Source organism: Pristiophorus japonicus, chromosome 1, assembly GCF_044704955.1.
Source record: "Pristiophorus japonicus isolate sPriJap1 chromosome 1, sPriJap1.hap1, whole genome shotgun sequence".
In the NCBI taxonomy this organism is placed as follows: Eukaryota; Metazoa; Chordata; class Chondrichthyes; family Pristiophoridae; genus Pristiophorus; species Pristiophorus japonicus.
The window spans coordinates 97,528,128-97,541,111 of NC_091977.1; the positions used below are offsets into that span (position 1 = coordinate 97,528,128).

At 44.7% G+C, this 12,984-nt stretch overlaps 1 protein-coding gene across 6 annotated transcripts in view; it reads right to left on the minus strand.

The window, feature by feature from the left end:
- secisbp2 (SECIS binding protein 2) overlaps window positions 1-12,984 on the minus strand; it is a 134,070-nt gene that overhangs the window by 64,194 nt on the left and 56,892 nt on the right. For all 6 annotated transcript variants that reach the window (XM_070881873.1, XM_070881890.1, XM_070881864.1 and 3 more), the window contains one exon: window positions 10,367-10,522. In XM_070881873.1, the coding sequence (XP_070737974.1) occupies window positions 10,367-10,522 (156 nt within the window). The remainder of the gene's footprint in view (window positions 1-10,366; window positions 10,523-12,984) is intronic.

Sequence of the window (12,984 nt, forward strand, 5' to 3'; positions counted from 1 at the left end):
GTTGAATCTTCCAGTTTTCAGTTGGTTTACGGCCCAGATTAAATCAACATAAAAACAAGAAATAGGAGCAGGAGTAGGCCATTTGGCCCCTCGAGCCTGCTCTGCCATTCAATATCATGGCTGATCAGATCTTGGCCTCAAATCCACTTCCCTGCCCGCTCCCCATAACCCTTAACTCCCTTATCATTCAAAAATCTATCTATCTCCACCTTAAATATATTCAATGACCCAGCTTCCACAGCTCTCTGGGGCAGAGAATTCCACAGATTTACGACCGAGTGAAGAAATTTCTCCTTATCTCTGTTTTAAATGAGCGACCCCTTATTCTGAAACTATGCCCCCTAGTTCTAGATTGTTCCATGAGGGGAAACATCCTCTCTACCCTGTCAAGCCCCTTCATTATCTTATATGTTTCAATAAGATCACCTCTCAATTCTTCTGAACTCTAATTAGTATAGGCCCAACCTGCTCAAGTTTTCTTCATAAGATACCCCTTCCATCTCCGGAAATCAACCTAATGAACCTTCTCTGAACTGCCTCCAATGCAAGTACATCCCTCCTTAAATGAGACCAAAACTGTACACAGTACTCCAGGCGTGACCTCACCAACGTCCTGTACAGTTGTACCAGGACTTCCCTACTTTTATACTCAATCCCCCTTGCAATAAAGGCCAACATTCCATTTGCCTTCCTGATTACTTGCTGTACCTGTATACTAACTTTTTGTGTTTCATGCACAAGGACCCCCAGGTCTCACTGTACTGCAGCACTTTGCAAGAACCCCAGGTCCCTTTGTACCGCAGCAATTTATAATTTCTCACCATTTAAATAATAATTTGCTTTTTTATTTTTCCTACCAAAGTGGATAACCTTACATTTTCCCACATTATGCTCCATCTCCCAAATTTTTACCCATTCACAGAGCCTATCTACAGCCCTTTGCAGATTCTTTGCATCTTCCTCACAACTTGCTTTCCCACCTATCTTTGTATCAGCAAATTTGGCTACATTATACTTGGTCCCTTCATCCAAGTCATTAATATAGATTGTAAATAGTTGAGGCCCCAGCACTGATGCCTGTGGCACCCCACTAGTTACAGTTTGCCAACCTGAAAATTACCCATTTATTCCGACACTCTGTTTTCTGCTAGTTAGCCAAACCTCTATTGATGCTAAAATATTACCCCTAACCCCGTGAGCTCTTATCTTGTGCAGCAACCTTTTGTGGCATTTTATCGAATGCCTTCTGGAAAACCAAATAGATAACATCTACTGGTTCCCCTTTATCCAGCCTGCTCGTTACATCCTCAAAGAACCCCAGAAAATTTGTCAAACATGATTCCCTTTCATAAAAGCATGCTGACTCTGCTTGACTGTATGATGATTTTCTAAATGTCCTGCTACTACTTTCTTAATAATGGACTCCAGCATTTTCCCAATGACAGACCAGTTAGTCTAACATCTATAATTTCCTGCTTTCTGTCTCCCTCCTTTCTTAAATAGGGGCATTACATTGGCGATTTTCCAATCTGCTGGGACCTCTCCAGAATCCAGGGAATGTTGGCAGACTACAACCAATGCATCCACCATCTCTGCAGCCACTTCTTTTAAGACCTCAGGATGCAGGCCATCAGGTCCATCATTGTCCACCTTTAGTCCCATTAGTTTGCTGAGTACTTTTTCTTTAGTGATCGTGATTGTTTTAAGTTCCCCCTTCCCCATAGCCCCTTGATTATCTATTATTGGGATGCTTTTAGTGTCTTCTACCATCAAGACCAATACAAAATATTTGTTCAAAGTCTCTGCCATTTCCCTGTTTCCTATTATTAATTCGCCAGTCTCATCCTCTAAGGGGCCAACGTTTACGTTAGCTACTCTATTCCTTCTTATATTCCTGTAGAAGCTCTTGCTGTCTTGTTTTTATATTTCTTGCTATCTTCTCTCTCTTATTTTTTTTAGTCGTCCTTTGTTGGTTTCTAAATAATTCCCAATCCTCTGACCTTCCACTATTCTTTGCAACATTGTATGCCTTTGTTTTCAATTTGATACCATCCTTTACATCCTTTGTTAGCCATGGATGGTTCATCCTTCTCGTAGAGTCTTTCTTTCTCACTGGAATATATCTTTGCTGAGTGTTATGAAATATCTCAAATGTCTGCCACTGCTTATCTACCATCTTACCTTTTAATCTATTTTCCCAGTCCACTTTAGCCAACTCTGCCTTCATACCTTTGTAATTGCCTTTATTTAACTTCAGTTTGAGACCCAACTTTCTCACCCTCAAACCGAATTTGAAATTCTACCATGCTATGATCACTCTTCCCTAGAGGATCCTTTACTATGAGACCATTAATTAATCCTGTCTTTTTACACATTACCAGATCTAAAATAGCCTGCTCCCTGGTTGTTTCCACAACATATTGTTCTAACAAACCATCCCGAATACACTCTATGAACTCTTCCTCAAGGCTAACTTTGCCAATTTGTTTTGTCTAATCAATATGAAGATTAAAATCGCCCATGATTATTGCAGTACCTTTCTTACAAGCCTCCATTATTTCTTGATTTATACTCTGTTCTATAGTGTTGCTACTGTTAGGCGGCCTATAGACTACTCCCACCAGTGACTTCTTACCCTTATTATTTTTTATCTCCACCCAAAATGATTCTACACCTTGATCTTCTGAGCCAATATAATTTCTCATAACTGCACTGATCTGATCCTTTATTAACAGAGCTACCCCACATCTTTTTCATTTCTGCCTATCCTTCCGAAATGTCAAAATACCCCTGAATATTCAGGCATGGTCACCTTGCAACCACGTCTCTGTAATGGCTATTGTTGTTTATCTGTAAAGCATGCACTCCCATGTTCCGCCACCAGGGAGTGCATCCTCTGAAGTCCCAAGGGATCCCAGCATCTCTTGGGAGCAGTGTATATAAGCCGGCCCCAAAGGCCTGTTCCTCACTCTGGAGTGTCTTAATAAAGACTAAGTCACTGTTACTTTAACCTCCCTGTGTGCAGTCTCATCTGTGTTAGGAACACAGTAACTGGTGACGAGTATACGAATCCAACGCAAAGATGCAGCAAACTGTGGGCATCCTGGAGAAGTTCTCGGTGGGTGAGGACTGGGATGTCTATGTCGAACGGCTAGACCAGTACTTTGTAGCCAACGAACTGAACGGAGAAGGAAATGCTGCAGAAAGGAGAGCGGTCCTCCTCACGGTCTGTGGGGCACCGACCTACAGCCTCATGAAGAATCTTCTGGCTCCGGTGAAACCCACAGATAAGTCATATGAAGAGCTGTGTACACTGGTTCGGGAGCATCTTAACCTGAGGGAGAGCGTGCTGATGGCGAGGTATCGGTTCTACACGTGCCAGCGATCTGAAGGTCAGGAAGTGGCGAGCTACGTCGCCGAGCTAAGACGACTTGCAGGACAATGTGAGTTTGATGGCTACCTGGAGCAAATGTTGAGACTTTTTTGTCCTGGGCATTGACCATGAGACCATCCTACGAAAACTTTTGACTGTAGAGATAACGACCGTCAGTAAGGCCATTGCGATAGCACAGGCGTTTATGTCCACCAGTGATAACACCAAACAAATCTCTCAGCACACAAATGCTAGCAATGTTCATAAATTAACTGGAACTGTGTTTGCGAGCAGAAATGTACAGGGCAGAAACCACGAGTCTGCAACTGCCAGCAGGCCTCAGGTGACCCAGATGACTCAGAGTCCGCAACAAAGGATGAATGCAAGGCAATTCACACCTTGTTGACATTGTGGAAGATTCCATTCAGCCTATTCATTCCGTTTCAAAGGGTATGTTTGCAAGAGTGGTGGACAATGGGGCACCTCCAACGAGCTTGGCTGCAAGCTCTGCAAAACCTGCTAACTACCACGCGGCAGAGGAAGATCGGTCCATGGTGGATCAAAGCAATTTCGAGCCCCAGAGCGAGGAGGCAGATGTTGAAGTACACGGGTGCACACATTTTCGACGAAATGTCCACCTATAATGCTAACTGTAAAATTGAATGGCTTACCCGTAGCCATGGAACTGGACACTGGCGCTAGCCAATCCATCATGAGTAAAAAGATGCTCGAGAGACTGTGGTGCAACAAGGCACTCAGACCAGCCCTGAGCCCCATCCACACGAAACTGAGAACATTCACCAAAGAGCTTATCATTGTCTTGGGCAGCGCCATGGTCAAGCTCACCTACGAGGGCATGGTGCACGAACTGCCACTCTGGATTGTCCCAGGCGATGGCCCCACACTGCTTGGAAGGAGCTGGCTGGGCAAAATCCGCTGGAACTGGGATGACATCCGAGCGCTATCACATGTTGATGAGGCCTCATGTACCCAGGTTCTTAACAAATTTCCTTCCCTTTTTGAGCCAGGCATTGGAAACTTTTCCGGGGCGAAAGTGCGGATCCACTTGGTTCCAGAGGCATGACCCATTCACCACAAGGTGCGAGCGGTACCTCACATGATGAGGGAGAGAGTGGAAATCGAGCTGGACAGGTTGCAACGCAAGGACATCATCTCCCCAGTGGAATTCAGCGAGTGGGCCAGCCCGATTGTTCCAGTACTCAAAAGTAATGGCACGGTCAGGATTTGTGGCGATTATAAAGTAACTGTTAATCGTTTCTCGCTACAGGAGCGAGACCCGCTACCTAAGGCAGACGACCCATTTGCGACGCTGGCAGGAGGCAAGACATTCACCAAGCTCGACCTGACTTCGGCCTACATGATGCAGGAGCTGGAGGCATCTTCTAAGGGCCTTACCTGCATCAACGCGCACAAGGAACTGTTCATCTACAACAGATGCCCGTTTAGAATTCGGTCGGCTACAGCGATCTTCCAGAGAAACATGGAGAGCATACTCAAGTCGGAACCACGCACGGTGGTTTTTCAGGACGACATATTGGTCACGGGTCGGGACACCGTTGAGCACCTACAAAACCTGGAGGAGGTCCTCCAGCACCTGGATCATGTAGGGTTGCGGCTGAAGAAGTCAAAATGCATCTTCATGGCAACAGAAGTGGACTTTTTGGGGAGAAAGATTGCGGCGGACGGCATTCAGCCCACAGACGCTAAGACAGAGGCTATCAGGAACGCGCCCAGGCCACAGAACGTTACTGAGCTACGGTCATTCCTGGGACTCCTCAACTATTTTGGTAACTTCCTACCGGGGTTAAGCACACTCTTAGATCCCCTACATGTGTTATTGTGTAAAGGTGAGAACTGGATATGGGAAAAAAAAAACAAGTAATTGCTTTTGAGAAAGCCAGAAACATTTTATGCTCCAACAAGCTGCTTGTATTGTATAACCCGTGTAAAAGACCTGCGCTAGCACGTGATGCGTCGTCGTACGGAGTCGGGTGTGTATTACAACAAGCCAACATTGCGGGGAAGTTGAAACCTGTCACCTATGCCTCCAGGAGCTTGTCTAAGGCCGACAGAGCCTACAGCATGATTGAGAAAGAAGCATTAGTGTGTGTGTGTTCGGGGTAAAGAAAATGCATCAGTACCTTTCTGGCCTCAAATTTGAGCTGGAAACCGATCACAAGCCCCTCATATCCCTGTTCGCTGAAAACAAGGGGATAAATACTAATGCCTCAGCCCGCATTCAAAGGTGGGCACTCGCGCGATCAGCGTATAACTATACCATCCGCCACAGGCCAGGCACCGAGAACTGTGCGGATGCTCTCAGTTGGCTACCATTGCCCACCACGGGGGTGGAAATGGCACAGCCTGCAAACTTGTTGATGGTGGCACAGCCCGCAGACTTGTTTGATGGTCATGGAAGCGTTTGAAAATGATAAATCACCTATCACGGCCCGCCAGATTAGGACTTGGACCAGCCAAGATCCTCTGCTGTCCCTAGTAAAAAACTATGTACTGCATGAGAGCTGGGCCAGCATCCCCATTGAAATGCAAGAGCTAATCAAGCTGTTCCAGCGGCGAAAGGACGAGCTGTCCATTCAGGCAGATTGCCTGTTGTGGGGTAACCGCGCAGTGCTACCCAAAAAGGGCAGGGAAACGTTCATCTCGGATCTCCACAGCACACACCCGAGTACAGTAATGATGAAAGCGATAGCCAGATCCCACGTGTGGTGGCCCTGTGTCGACCCTGACTTAAGAGTCCTGTGTATGGCAATGCAGCGTGTGCTCAGTTGAGCAACGCGCCCAGAGAGGCATCACTAAGTTTGTGGTCCTGGCCCTCCAGACCATGGTCAAGGATCCATGTCGACTATACGGGCCCGTTTTTCGGTAAAATGTTCATGGTGGTGGTGGATGCTTTTTCAAAATGGATTGAATGTGAAATAATGTCGGGAAGCACCGCCACCGCCACCATTGAAAGCCTGAGGGCCATGTTTGCCACCCACAGCCTGCCTGACATACTGGTCAGTGACAATGGGCCATGTTTCACCAGTGCCAAATTTAAAGAATTCATGACCCGCAATGGGATCAAACATGTCACCTCGGCCCCGTTTAAACCAGCCTCCAATGGGCAGGCAGAGCGGGCAGTACAAACTATCAAACAGGGCCTTAAACGACTCACAGAAGGCTCACTCCAAACCCGCCTGTCCCAAGTAGTGCTCAGTTACCGCACGAGACCCCACTCGCTCACAGGGGTGCCCCCGGCTGAGCTACTCATGAAACCAGACTCTCGCTGGTTCACCCCAACCTGCATGATCAGGTAGAAAGCAGGCGGCAGCAACAAAATGTAAACGATGGTCGCGCCACTGTGTCACGGGAAATTGATCTGAATGACCCTGTGTATGTGCTAAACTATTGACATGGTCCCAAGTGAATCGCAGGCACGGTGATAGCTAAAGAAGGGAGTAGGGTGTTTGTAGTCAAACTAGGCAATGGACAAATTTGCAGAAAGCACCTGGACCAAACGAGGCTGAGGTTCACAGACTGCCCTGAACAACCCACAGCAGATACCACCTTTTTCGAGCCCACAACACACACCCAAAGGATCAACGACACCAACCCAGACCAGGAAATCGAACCCATCACGCCCAACAGCCCAGCAAGGCCAGGCTCACCTAGCAGCCCTGCAGGGCCAACAACACGCCAGCCCAGCGAGGGCACAGCCAACACACCAGAACAGACATTTGTACCGAGGCGGTCCACCAGGGAAAGAAAGGCTCCCGACCACCTCACCTTGTAAATAGTTTTCACTTTGACTTTGGGGGGCGTGGGGAATTGATGTTGTGTATCTGTAAAGCATGCACTCCCATGTTCCGCCACCAAAGAGTGCATCCCGTGAAGTTCCAAGGGATTCCAGCATCCTGTGTGCAGTCTCATCGGTGTTAGGAACACAATAGCTATCAGATCATACCCATTTATTTCTATTTGTGCTGTCAACTCATCTATCTTGTTATGAATGCTGCGTGTATTCAAATAAGGAGCTTTTAATTTTGTCTTTTTATTATTTTCCGCTACGCTGACCCCACTTTCTGATGCACTATGTTTATACGAATTATCTGACTAGCAAGTAACCGTTTTCTACTGCTTTGGAGCTCCAAGGTTGCTATAAAAGGTTGCTGTGGATTGGACTCAAGTCAGATCTCCTTACCAGTCCCCAAAGCACTTGTGCTTCATACTAACTGACAACCGATATTCACAAAGCCCCAGAGTCGTCTCGTAGCCAGTGAGTTTGAAAACTTAGAACTCAAATTATCCACGGCATGGGATGAGGGAACCTCTACAAGTACAAACTCATCAGTGTCAGAAGGCTTATTTTAAGAATAATAATGATAATTTGGCCGCCAAACTGTGCTTCTCCACAGAACAGAGGTCTAATTCAATGACTGAGGGACTGTGCATGTCTTGACATTTTTACTGGCACTTCAGTTTGTGGTGCCAGCACCATAGGATTGGCTATTTAAGACAAATCTAATTTACTACATTAGGCAGGGGAACAACATGCTTCAACAACTTCTTTCTCACTTTTAACACACCATCTCTGTGGCATATTTAAGCACATTAGAGGGCTTAAGAGCATGTATTAACTTCTGGGAAAACTGACAGATGTGGGTTTCAATTTATAAATTAACCTCAAATTGATTTCTAAAACTTTTAACAAATATATCCAGTTTAGTATTTAGGCTGGCTGGTGGGGATCGGCCAGTTTTGACTTATAGCCTCATGATATTGATCCCCCCCCCCAGGATGAGGAGAGGGTTGGGGAGGTTAAATAGTTAAATACAGGGAACACCATGTGCACACACGGTGGTAGATATCAGGGTGTTCTAGTGTCCCACTGTGGAGAGATGGGACACTTAATTAACATATTTAACTCAAGCTCCCACAGTGCAAATGGGAGCCCAATTTAAATTGACTGCGGGTTTCTCAGGGGTTGTAAAACCTGGCAGTAAAAGAAAATTGTGAGCTTCCGGCTCCACAAAATAAGTGCCTCTTGCAGCACTCCTTGAGGGTCAAAAGAAGGAGGAGTACTTCCTCCGCCCCTCAAAGAAGCCCTCAGCCTCCCCAACTACAACCTTTTTTTTGTCTTATAATACTCCTATGAAGTATCTTGGGATGTTTCACTACGTTAAAGGCATTATATAGATACAATGCAGCCCTCTCACTTGCCGGGCCTCCCTGACATCAGATTGCCTGTGACTGCCCAAGAGTCCCTGGCCCCAGCCTTCTCCTACTGGAGTTTCTTTTTGTCTGCAGGCTAAGCTGTCCATTTGGCCGGCTGCCTATTGGGAAACTGAACTATGTTTGGGGAGATAACTTTTGCGGGAGTGCAAAAGTATCGCCGGGTGCCACCCAATTCCAGCGGATGCAAACTTACGGTTTAGCGCTCCAGGAAGGAAGTGGAGCGCTAAATCAAGCACGGCCACTTCCTTTGGAGCGCTAAACCAAACAAGAGGCGCGGTAGCGGCAGAGCGCTGCACAATGTCCACTGCAGCGCTGCTGGGATCACAGGCTCCTTCCCTCCCTTAAAGGGAAAGGTCATTGCTGTGGGCTCTACAAGAAAATGGATTGACTGCTCAGTGATGGCACCTACAATCCGCGACAATTAGCCCCAAGCACTCTAACAGAATGCAGGGCTGACCAATCGTGGCAATAGAAAAATGGGAAAAAGTACAGAGAGTGTTGATAAAAATGTTTTCGCCTACCGCACCAGCAATTCCTTTAACTACCGCTCCCCAAGTAGCTATCTGACCTCACAACACCTCCTGCAGTTGCCGTTGTTGACGCCCGGCGATGCTACAAGGGACGGAAGCAAAGTTCACATCCGGGGCTGTACTGAGGCGCTACGCACTGGATGACGTCACGATCTCTAAGGCATCGGAGATGGTGGTGTTACGGGTTACTGCCACCGCTAACATAATAACATAACAAATAGGAGCAGGAGGAGGCCACACGGCCCCTATTCCGCCATTCAATAAGATCATGGCTGATCTGATCATGGACTTAGCTCCACTTTCCCGCCCGCTCCCCATAACCCCTTATCCCCATATCGTTTAAGAAACTGTCTATTTCTGTCTTAAATGTATTCAATGTCCCAGCTTCCACAGCTCTCTGAGGCAGCGAATTCCACAGATTTACAACTCAAGAAATTTCTCCTCATCTCTGTTTTAAATGGGCAGCCCCTTATTCTAAGATCATGCCCTCTAGTTCTAGTCTCCCCATCAGTGGAAACATCCTCTCTGCATCCACCCTGTCAAGCCCTCTTACAATCTTATACGTTTCGATAAGATCACCTCTCATTCTTCTGAATTCCATTGAGTAGAGGCCCAACCTACTCAACCTTTCCTCATAAGTCAACCCCCTCATCCCCGGAATCAACCTAGTGAACCTTCTCTGAACTGCCTCCAAAGCAAGTATATCCTTTCGTAAATATGGAAACAAAAATTGCACGCAGTATTCCAGGTGTGGCCTCACCAATACCTTATATAGCTGTAGCAAGACTTCCCTGCTTTTATACTCCATCCCCTTTGCAATAAAGGCCAAGAAACTATTGGCCTTCCTGATCACTTGCTGTACATGCATACTATCCTTTTGTGTTTCATGCACAAGTACCCCCAGGTCCTGCTGTACTGCAGCACTTTGCAATCTTTCTCCATTTAAATAATAACTTGCTCTTTGATTTTTTCTGTCAATGTGCATGACCTCACACTTTCCAACATTATACTTCATCTGCCAAATTTTTGCCCACTCACGGGTGTCGGTACTCTCGCCGTGTCCGGACGGAAAGCTGGTGAAGCCCCTTTACCGACCCCCAGAGGCACTAATGAGGTGCAAAGGAGGCCAATTTCTCCCTTTTTGTGTTTTCTCCACATTACACAGGAATGTTATTCAAGTGAAAAGGAGTCATAGTTCTGTACAAACCATATCTTTCGTCTGTGAATTGCCAGACACATTTTCTTGAGCTGATTCTTTTCTCAGAATCTGTACTGGTTTCTGGTCTGTGTCCAGAGAGATCTGTCTACCACCATTGGCATGGGAGTTGGTCATACTTAAAACTAGTTCTCCATCCATTGATGGCTGAAAAAGATAAACAAGAACGCTCAACATTTAAAAAATATAGGCAGCAATAAAAAAAAAGTAAAATATTATGACTGCATTAAAAAATATAGGCAGCAATAAAAAAAAAAAGTAAAATATTATGACTGCATTAGTTTAAATTGAGCAATAAAAAGTTTGTACACCCTTATCATCTATTACAAATTCTACCTGAAATTTGAAAAAGAGCCAGTGTGAAAAGTAACTACCATTTACTGTTAGTTGGCATCAATGCACAATAAAAAAACTACTGCTTGCTGATGTCAAAGACTCCAGGCTATAGCTTGCATAAAACTGCTTTAGTAAAATAATTTCCCCAATGTATTCTAATGTGGTTCACCACAGGCCAGAGTGCAAATTACTGTATTTTAATTGTATGCTCATCAGAACTGTCCAATATGTGCTCAGCTTTGTTTTAGTCCAATCATTCATGTTCCTGTAGAGTTCTCCAACTTATGTATTTAAAAAAGACAATTATCCATTGCGGGGGAGGGAGGTAAACTGTACCATGAATGTTAACTTACTAATGAAATAAATCCTTTTCCGAATGTTGCAGGTTGGTGACATTAGAGACAACAACAAAATCTCCACCCAAGGGCCATAATGAACTTTTAAAACCAGCAAGCGCAGTCACAGATAACTCTCTTATTTTCACTCTCTCCCTATGAGAATGCACATCACAGTAGCTAACAGTTTCAGATGATCAAGCCAAATCATTAACAGTTGAAAATCTGTTGTCTTTAGCTTAATGAAAAAAACCCTGGTTTACAGCGTTGACATCAATTTTTGGCAAATTACTATATCAATGAAAGTAAAATTATAGCTTTACTATGATAGGTGTTCAAAAAAATAAGTTGGAGTTTTAGACCATTTTTCAAAGCCTTAGGTAATATTTTAACATTGCAATTGGCTCATTGAAGATGAATGATAAAAGAGCCCGTGATTCTCTCAGTATCACATTATGTGCACTTAGCAGCTGACAAAATACATCAACCACTGAAAGGCATTCAAGGTCATCTATAAACAAGTACTCAGGGTTATCTATAATTCTCGCAAGTGGAAAGAAGGACAAATCAGTTAAACAACATGGTTATTTGTAATTTTTTTGAAAATCAAGATGGTATGCAGTTATGCTATATTTTCTAAATATTAAAGTTTCAAGAGTAGTATTATCTACATAGCAACAAAAGCTGCACTTTTCAGTCACATAAAGAAGGCTGTTCACAAATCACCTCCTTGCTGGGAGACTGATGGCCATTTTGAAAAATAAAATTCTGCTGTTTCACCATGTCCCGAGGGAAGCTGGACAATCTATTGTACACAGCTCAGAACTGCTCTTAAAAACGGATGGAAAAAAATGCTGTATGGTTATATAGTGCAGCAATGTCTAAACTTTAGCACATTAACACATTAATCACATATAATGTTTAAACTTCAGCTGAGAGTACATCATAGGCATCTCCACTACTTCGGTTACTGCTACTTGTAGCGAGCCAATAGGACGAGCGCTGAACTGTAACTGAAAACAGAACATGTCATTTTGCATTACCTCCTTTTGATAGGCATGTTGACTCTGCTCAATGCTACACCTGAAACCCTAGACAAGATTTGCAACTTACCCATCCAAAGAGTACAAACTAGAATTGTTATTTGAGAAAAAAACAATTTGAATTCAGATTTCCCAGTTCCATGGACTACGCCAAGCTAATATCAAATCCTCAGTTCAATTCATTAATTATTTTAGTCACTATTTACAAAACGTATATGGATATCAATTCGTGGATTAATACAAGCCCTGATTTTATAAGGCTCTGATGGAGGCATGGAGCTTCGCTGGAGTTGAGCACAGCAGATTCCCAGACACTATGGCCCCAAGTTTCCACATGATTTGCTCCTGATTTTTAGGAGCAACTGGTGGAGAACGGACTATCTTAGAAATCGCAATTCTCCACATTTTTTTTGCTGCAGTTCTAGTCAGTTAGAACAGTTTCACTTTGGAACAGAATTTTTTCTTCAAATAAGGGGGCGTGTCCGGCCACTGACGCCTGATTTCAAAGTTTCCACAGTGAAAACGTACTCCAAACTAACTTAGAATGGAGCAAGTGAAGATTTTTGTAGGCCTGAAAAAACCTTGTCTACACATTAAAAAATCAGGCGCAGGTTACAAATTAGGCGTCCGGAACGAGGTCAGGGGGGGAGGGGGGGAGGGGGGGAGGGGGGGGAGGGGGGGGGAAGGGAAGTCATTAAATTCTACAATAAATCCTTATTTATACTTATACAAATATTATACAAATAAATCCAACCTGAATAAAAATTTATAAGCAAAGAAAAGATTAAATAAACCATCTTCCTACCTGTGTGAAAGTGCTTCAGGCAGGGAGAATGCTGCAGGAAGCCTCACAAGTTGAGGCAGCCGTTCCCGACGGTGGGCGGGCGGGTGCGGG